The following is a 9,769-nucleotide window of genomic DNA, read 5'->3' on the forward strand; positions in this document are numbered from 1 at the left end:
AACACTGAACCCAGTGCAAATTAAATCAAACATTTTCTTCTCTATTCAAATTTGGAATGACAGACTGTTTGTATGGTAGAGTTTGGTTAGTTAAAATGGAAATAAGCCTGAGGACTTTATTTAGTTTTTTATCTCCTGTGATTTTTAATCTATGTATGACTGCTGTGCAGTGTTACATTTGTTTTTTAATTCGTCAAATAAAACAAAATCCATCAACCAATTGAGTTATGTGTTTGGTAATTGAACAGTTAACATAATGTGGATGATAGTAGTGACATCATCCTTTTTTTCAATACTGTCGCACCTAATTCCTCGTTATGCCCCTGGTTGTTAGTTTCCTGCTTGAACACAGGCTGGGAAACATTATGGAAAAAAACATAGCAGCTATTTTGCCTTTTATGAAAATTGTAATCTACATTATTGACACAAAGTTATTGTTAGAAGGATTATGACTATGTATTTTGATCAGTAATATGCTAAATCACACGCCAAATGATCAAAATGTTGTAACCCAATCTGTGTTTGAGGGTTTTTCTATTCCCTAAATTCAATTTAATAAAACAGTTTACTCTGTCTAATTTCTGTGAGATATTTCAGTAAGTATTGCTTTTCATCCCTGATTTAGCCCACTGTAAATAAGTCACAGTAAACTGTACTATATGATGTTGAATATTGAATATTACCCAAATACATAAAGCATTTTCTCCCCCTTGCTTTGGATGACAGAGGGTAAAACATGGCAAAGTTTAAAAAAAGTGCAGATTTCTAGTCAGAGGAGCAAGAAAAACTGATGTTGAAAAAGCATAAGCGTAGATTTCGGGGGGGATGCAGGAGATATGGGGCTCAAAACGTGTGTGTGTGTGTGTGTGTGTGTGTGTGTGTGTGTGTGTGTGTGTGTGTGTGTATATATATATATATATATATATATATATATATATATATATATATATATATATACACAGAAAGTTTTGAAAGATTCAATAATTAAAGGCATTGCACCATAAATAGATGCAGAAAAGGCTCAAATTGTAGCATAAAAAAATCACCAGTATGCAGGAAATTAAGTGATTGACACTCTAAATTGTATGACCCCCCTGGTTGAAATTTGTCACCCCCCCTCAATCTTGAAACCAAACCTGTGTAAGGGTTGATATTGCAGTGTGAGTCAGGTTGGTTGGTTGTTGCCGGAGGTTTAATGATAGCAGCCTGAGAGAGCCCTCTCAGAGAAAACGTGAAGCCAGCAGGACTCTCTGTTGTGTGTGTCTCTCCATGGAGGATTTGACAGGGGGGGAACATTTCTGGAACCACTGCCCCACTCTGTGCCGCTGAATGAGCTGGGTAGAAGCATGACCACACCTCCTGTTACTCAGTGTGTGTCCATTGGCTGTTGGAAATGATCTGGAGCCTGGATGTGGCTGCTGTCAAGGCTTTATTCTATTAAAACTCCCCAAACTCCTCCATCCTCCCTGACACTTGTTGCTGCCTGTCTGCCTGCCTGCCTGCCTGCCTGCCTGCGCACCGCCGGGACAGGCCACCTGTCCTGAACCGCTTCAGCCATTCCTTAGGGATTTCCCGCGGATGAGTGATGAACTCCATCGACCCTCAGTCCCATCACCAGCACCAGCACCATCACCATCACCAGCAGCAGCACCACACCTCCCCTACCGTCGGCTCTCTCCCACCCAAAGGCGCCCAGGAGGCCCCGGACATGGCCGCCGTCTACGCGACAACCTGAGCAGCATGTACCACCAGCAAAGCCTGCAGGGCGCACAGAGACCCGCCGGCTACGGCCTCGGAGATTACGCGTCGTCTCCGAACCCGTACCTGTGGCTCAACGGGCCGGGCGTCAACTCGTCCGCGTCTTACCTGCACGGCAACAACCCGGCGTCGTTCATCCCGCCCTCCTACGGCTCGCAGCGGCAGTTCCTCACCAACTCACCTGGCTTCGGCGGGCCCGACCTGGGCTGGCTGTCCATCGCCAGCCAGGAGGAGCTGTTGAAGCTGGTGCGGCCGCCCTACTCCTACTCGGCGCTCATAGCCATGGCCATCCAGAACGCGCACGAGAAGAAGCTGACCCTGAGCCAGATCTATCAGTACGTCGCCGACAACTTCCCGTTTTATAAGAAGAGCAAGGCCGGCTGGCAGAACTCGATCCGGCACAACCTGTCTCTGAACGACTGCTTCAAGAAAGTGCCGAGGGACGAGGACGACCCAGGTACAGTGAACGCACCAGGGGAAAAAAAACATTTCTTTTATTCTAAACTAAATATTAAAGGGGAAACTAGGTGAGAACGAATTAAACTGACATTGTTATTTGAATCCTATAAATGTAAAAAAATAATAATAATAATCATATAGAGCAGGGGTGTCAAACTCAACTTCACTAAGGGCCACACTTGGAAATAAGAATCACATCAGGGGCCAGACATGTAGAGCTTATTGACAGGCTTTTATTTAATCGAAGTCAAACATATTTGACTGTATTATTGCATGTCTCGTATAGCTGTCTCACTTACAGTTATGTCGTCATAAAGCCCTAAAAAAAAAAAGTTCCTTAGCCATCATAGTTTTGCAAATCAAGCAAAACAATGATTACATATTTTACAGCAACCTGTTTCCCAGCCTCAATATGAGAACTCTCTGCTTCTGTGGGAATTCATGAGTCTCAAACTCGGCAAATCTTCCAAATTCTGCTTTTAGTGTCACATAATTACAGTTCGAAATGAGTTTTCCGTCTTTTTGGTTTCTGCGCACAACTAGGCGGGCCAAAATCTGTTGTGAACCTAAACTGATATGCCGGCCGGATCAAAACTTCCGAGGGGCCGGATTTGGTCCACGGGCCTTGAGTTTGACACGTGTGATATAGAGCCTAATCAATTACTGTATTTGTGGTCCAATAAGTCTTATAGCACAACTCTACTCCAAAAACATTTCTCTAAAGAATTTTAACTGATGCTTCTAATTTATTTTATATAACATATATTATATATTTATAACATAAAATATGACACAAGTGGCTGTACTATAAAAACAAAGTAATGCTACATTAGTTGTCATAGAACTTCTAAAAGATTTATAGGCATTCCAAATAAAGACAATTAAAGGCTCCATAGTAAGTAGTTTAGATTTATTTAGCTTTCCTTGGAATATTACTTGAATATTACAGTATTATTTGTTACACAAAATAGTGCGTGTGTTGTACTTGAACACGACTGGAATGTGGTTTTTGAACCAGTTCTTGAGTCTAGACTGGGATGACAGTCAGTTCAGGGAAGGTGTTGATGGATTATTATTGTTTAAAGAGTCCAGCATTTCTGAAAATGTTCAAAACTTTGAGATATATTTATTAAAATTATGAGATATATGATATAAGAAATAATTACAAATCATAAAAAAAATATATGATAGAAGTTTGCTATGACGGATAGCTGGAATTGTCTTGTGTTGAGCGAGTCATATCCTGACAGCAAAAGGCCGAAAGGGGGTAAGACATAATAAAAAATAAATGTATTTTATTTAGATCATATACAGTAAATTAGGCCTCACAATTAGCCTGTCCTGCCATCATTCCAAACTGATAATTCAGTTTTAATGGCATGTTATGTGTCTAGAGATGTTACAATCCCAAATGTTGCAGTACATTTAATTGTCTTAGAAATAATTGCGATTAACAATATAATTGTCTCTTTCAGTCAAATAAAAAAAAAAAATGTATTGATATTTTACTTTCTCCACAACTTTTTCACACAACAAATGAAGTTTTGTATAGTTTTTGAATGAATACCAGGATACATGTTGTGATTACGTCATTGTTACGTGACCCAGATAATGTAATAACACAAATACACAGCCGATGAAGTAAACCGCGCCTCTTTGTTATCATAAAAACATTGATTTTGTTTTCTTAAATTCACATACAATGGACAATTACCATCAACACATCTCAGGACCCTATCTCTAATGTCAGCATTTAATTAAACAAAGATAAGATAAACTTAATTTTTCCACAATGTGGGACATTTACAAAAATACATACATACAGACAGACATACATACATACATCACAGCAAGGTTCCTAAATTAATCCCTTACTAACAAAATAAGTAAATAATAAAGAAACGGCAATTATGTAGGAAAACAAATTGCGATTAGACACTTATTTAATTGAGACAGGCCTAAGATAGATAGATAGATAGATAGATAGATAGATAGATAGATAGATAGATAGATAGATAGATAGATAGATAGATACATGACTGTATTAATCCCCAGCGGGGGAAATTAAGGTGTCTTCGCAGCCACGTACATTAACAACAGTTACAATGCAATGCTATTAATACACTATAAGATACAGTCACAATACAATACAACACAAATGCACTTTTAGAGGAGTGATAAAAATACAAATACAAATACAGTGGGAAGGCATTGCACAGTAAAGAGCTTCACAGTGTGATAAATAGATAAGGTGCAGAGAGGACATAACGTGTCTCATCTTCAATTCCAGGAAAAGGAAACTACTGGACGTTGGACCCAAACTGCGAGAAGATGTTTGACAACGGAAACTTCCGCCGGAAAAGGAAAAGACGTTCAGATCCGAGCAGCGCCGGGGCACCGGCGGCGGCGGCAGCGGCGGGGGCCACCAAAGTGGAGGACGGCCGGCCCGCGGCGGGGGCCCCGCTGAAGCCTTCAGACAGTCCTCCGCTGCTGGGGCCGCACTCGCCGGAGATGGACGCCATGAGCGAGGGCCACAAGGGTTCGCCGTCGTCGTCTTCGCCGCCCGGACTGGCCTCAGCCGCTCCTTGTTTTAATAACTTTTACAGCAGCATGTCGACGCTCAGCTCGGGGGCCCCCGGCCGTCAGGGGTCCCTGGGACTGGTCAACGAGCTGTCCAATAGGAACATAACGGCCCTGAGCCCGTACCACCTGAACCACGGCGGGCAGGACACGGGCCCGTCGGAGCACGCCGACGGCTTGCATTTCAACCGGGGAGTGTACTACAACACGTTTGGCGGCGGGCAGAGCGGACAGTTCAACAGTCACTTCTACAACAGCTTCAGCGTCAACAGCCTGATTTATCCCAGAGAAGGGACCGAGCTATAGGAGGCCCTTCAGACCCCACTCCCCACTGGTTTTAAGGGACTGGCTGCTCGGTGAATCCTGCTCTGAAACACACACACACACACGCATGTTGTAAACGCCCATGCGTTTCAGCAGAGAGGTCAGAGTGCATGCTGGGTAGAGGCTTCGTGAACAGCGCACTCGCTTCCACTCATCGGTTCACAGAGAGATTAGAGAACTAGAGTATTTTAGGTGAACTTGATTTAACTTGACAAGCACTCGAGACGGTGGAAACGCCAGCCGGAAAGTCCAACAAAATATGAGCACTTATGTTTTTACTCTTTATTTTTATTTTTTTATATTATATCAAAGCTCCTACTTTGCTCTTAATGCTAAAATATACTTGCAAAGTAAGACAACCACTAAACACTTATGCCTTTTGATATATTTTAAAACATCTATTTTACATTTTTTTGGGGCAGTTTCAACAGAAAGTTTCTCTATTGTTGTAGTCAAAGCCACTGTTTCGTGTTTAAAAATGTAAATGTATACGTTTTGATATTTTTTTTTTGCCAGTTTTGCCAAATCCAGCCCATATTTCTTTGGAGCGGCCAAATTCTTCCAGTTGATTACATGTGTTGAAACTGTTTATTTTCATATTCCTAATCAACTCAAATCTGCCAAAGTTGCCTTCGTGAGACCGCCATTACCTCAAATCAACAATCATATGAGATGAAAGTGCCCTGCTATGAAGGGTTTATCCGTCTATTTAGTTTCCATATGCAGTAACGATTGATTGAATAGAAATATGATCCGAGACGGGGCTTGCCTTATTTTTTTTGATATCCTCCATGTTGACTGAAACCACAGCACTACGGCTCCTGTACAGACGTGGACTTTATAAATGTGTATTTTTGTAAATTATAAAAAAAATAGTTTGTGACTATTTATGCTATTTATGCTAGCAGGCATTGTTTTTCTACTGTTGTCCGAACATAGTTTGATTAAAGCAGAAGTGAATGACATTAGCTTACAAAATGCGCCGAAAACAGTATCACTAAAACCCAGATGTCATAAATATATATATTAAAAACTATATGCTATATCATGGTTTCTCTCAGGATTCAGTGTGACAATCATTGAATGGCTTTTGTATCTATTGTCTTTTTTTTTTTTATCTTTACGTACAGCTTCCAGGCAGTTTCAACTGTGACTATTAATAAATATCATGTGGTCTCTATTGTATTGTCATGCATCATTTTCAAACAAGGCATCAGCATATTCAGGGCTTCATTATCATTTGAATGCATACCCATACATTTACTTTAATCTCCTATTTCATTACCTCTACTCCATTTCAGCTCAATGCAGCCTCCTACCGTCTGTATAAAAACAACAAAACATGCGTGAGATAGTTGTGTGTTACTGCCAGTTTTACTTTTGCAAACTTAGTGACGCCGGTTCTCCAGGACGGAAGAGGATAAGATGTGAAAAGAAATGTGTGTTTTGAGTTCTGAGTTTAAAGAATTCAGACTTAAAAAGACAAGAAAAAAAAGTTTGAAATCAGACGTTTTAAAGTTTAAAGTCAGAACTCTTCATTTTTTCAAAATTCTGATTTTTAAATACAGAAATCTGACTTTGTTCTCAGAAGTCTGACTTTAAACTCGGAGCTAAAATACATTTTTCACACGTGGCCCTAATCCTCTTTCGTGCTAGAGAAATCAAGTGTGAGTGGTTTTATTGTAAAGCCAGGCTGCTGAATTTAAATCGCAGAGGTCCTTCCTGCTTCCTAATCCAGTCTGACACATTCTTCATCAGGGTTTGTGTTTCTCACACTGTCAAACAGCGATTGTACTTTTTATGACGATGAGATAAGACCGAGCTCACGTCCAACTAAAACAGCGTTGATCTTTCATTAATCTTTTGTTCCGGTAAGTCTGCTTCTCTTCCTGACGGATCAGTGATTCGTGTTTGAGGAATGATGGGACTCTCAGGAGACAATCTTGATGCTGCAAATAGTCATTTACAAGACAACTTTGTTTTCTGCTGCCGGGAAGTGGGAACGTTGTCTCCACTTCCACCGGTCGACCCCACACCCCCCCCTCCAAACTGCCTCATCTGTTACCACTGAGACCCTGAATGAGAGCAGGGTAAGATAAAAGCTCTGTGAAATGGAAAAAAAAAAATTGATATCACTGAAAAAAATAAAAATGTTAGAAAGCCGAGAAGTGTTTACTGTAATGATTTATTAAAAAGGTCGGTAATTTCCTTAGAAATTGTTTTAGCACAAATCTGGGAAACCAGTGATCAGTTGGTACACTATCAATTAATTCATCCCAATTAATTGCATTTTAATAAGTGCACAGGTGGTCAGCGTAACCTGCAGAAATATTTTTTTAAAGCATACAATTACACATTCTGAGAATAAGGAATTGAATAATAAATTGAGCTTTATTATTTATTTATTTATTTATATGGAAATTTTTTTTTTCTTCTACAATTGAGATGTCTTTGTTGCCCAATGTTGTGAAATAATTAGATTTGTTCATCTTGTATTTACTGATCAGGATTTTCTGTGCAGCATTACAGTGAGATAAAAAAAAATCTGAAATTCTAAGTTTTATTAAAAAATACAGATTGCACCCTCAAAAATAGTAGATGTTATGCTTTTTAATCACACTCTGTCCTGCATGCTTCTTTGAGACAATTAATCCCTTCCGCGGATTAATGTATCATATTTTCTGAACAAACATCACAAGCTGATGTCCTCCAACATGTCCTCCAGTGCCACAGGCGGACACTTTGGCTATGTCGGGAGAGACGTCGGCAAAACTCAAGAGGGAGAAGTTGAAGTTTGGAGGCGAGACGAGCTCCCTGCAAAGCCACCGCAGTTGACAGACGTCTTGATTCAGAAACCAGGGAAACAATAGAGCTATTGTCCCCTGGTCATTCACGCCAATCCCCATGTATCAATTAGGGACTCTCTGAAGAGAGGTGAAGATAGCCCCCTTAGAGCGACGGGGTTTAAGCGTCTCTTTTGTCTCCATTCTCCGCCAGCGTTTGCCCCAAATTGAGAGGAGGCCATTTTTGCATCAAGAAATCCCCAATTCAAATATTTTGCCACCCATCGTGCAGATCTGGAACAACGATTTGACCGTTTATTTAGATTTCACAGTTTATGGTACTTAACAGTGTTGTGGCGTGAAATTGATGTTATAGTACTGTGTGTTTGGGCCCTCAGTGAATTTTAGTTCATTATGCATCATTATGGAAATAACTGCAAAAACAAAAAGTTGTTAATTGTTAAATGTGGAAAGCAGCTTTGTTCATGTCTTGTATCACTTTTATTTACTAAAGTAGGGGTCATCAACGTTCAAGGACCCCTTAACTGAAAGAGAGATGGAGCAGGGACCCCCTACTATATACTGTATATTGTATAAAATGAAGTTGCGTATTAAACTGGGCCTAGAATAACTTGTAGGGTGGCCTAAAGCCTTTATACATACCTTTTTTTCATAGAATACTAAGCTATTAAAGTAGCCTAATTATTGTTGGCATGATTTTATAAATCATGTTTTAATGTGAAAACATACAATACCTGTGGCTCACTGAATCATTATTAACTGTATCTGTGGATGGCTACCTCAGTGACTACCTTACCTATAGGATAGTAAGCCTGTCATCAGTGGGGATTTATGTTTGCTAATAATGTGTTGGATTCATGTTAAGACTTTTTAATTTTTGAAAAAAACTTTCAAAAATTAACAATAATTTAGAGCCCCCCCCCCCACGTATTGACTCTGAAGGACCCCCTAGAGGTCCCGGAACCCCTTTTGAAGATCCTTGAACTAGAGGGTAAAAAGATAATTGTCATATGATAATGATAAAACCAAAGTCATTCACTTGTGTGGCCTCATCATACTTTAACTTACTAATTAAGGTCTCTTCGTAAACCCAACTTCAGAGCCAAAGACTGTTGTGATCTAATGTGTAGAAGCACCCCGATCCACTGCTCAGAAAATGGCCAGTTTTCTGTCCCTAAATATGAGTTTTCCTTGTCTGTGAGGCACTAGTCTGCTTTCCAATGCCACTACGACTCAATCTGATGAACCCAGATCTGACTGTAGGGGTCCAACTCGGCTCTATGCATTGCACAGGCACTCCGAAACTTTTCCACTTTCGCAGACGGCGCCAGTACTGTCCGGTGAATGGGAACCCCCTTCCAAGTGTGAACTTCTCAATTAGAGGGGATCCACTGACCCAGGCTCTGTTTGATCACCTTCTTTTTGCGCCTGGAACATCAGGCACCCCGTCCCAATTTGGCACCCACACGGTTCTATATCGGGTGACATTTGAAAAGCGCCATTGTTGGTCCGGCTGGGAATCAGGTTGAACATGGCACTGTGGGTGCCATTTCGAGGGGCTGACTGTATGGCGTAGGTTCATGTCCTGAAAAGACCCAACAGGACCCCTAACCCAAATTGTTCCTTTGATAAAGGAAAGGGAACAGAAGACGCCTCGCTAATGAGAAACATTGTAAAAGGGAGCACAGAAAGCAACTGTTGGGTCTTGTCAGCATGTTTTTACATGAAGGGCTGGGGATCAACTTCATCATGGATCTCTGACCTCTATGATGTTAACTAAGGACAGCAGAGCAGTGTTGTGTTGGAGTAGCGGCTCATTTCAGGACACAGGCATCAGTCAAACC

At 40.8% G+C, this 9,769-nt stretch overlaps 1 protein-coding gene across 1 annotated transcript; it reads left to right on the forward strand.

Annotated features, from left to right (window-relative positions):
• The first annotated feature begins 1,002 nt into the window (after window positions 1–1,002).
• On the forward strand, window positions 1,003–6,554 carry foxi2 (forkhead box I2). Its single transcript, XM_039785095.1, is given in 3 exon segments — window positions 1,003–1,721; window positions 1,724–2,215; window positions 4,508–6,554. Coding segments are annotated over 3 exon segments (1,224 nt in total). The 5' UTR covers window positions 1,003–1,585; the 3' UTR covers window positions 5,104–6,554.
• Window positions 6,555–9,769: the final 3,215 nt, after the last annotated feature.

Source organism: Perca fluviatilis, chromosome 20 (genome assembly GCF_010015445.1).
Source record: "Perca fluviatilis chromosome 20, GENO_Pfluv_1.0, whole genome shotgun sequence".
NCBI lineage: Eukaryota > Metazoa > Chordata > Actinopteri > Perciformes > Percidae > Perca > Perca fluviatilis.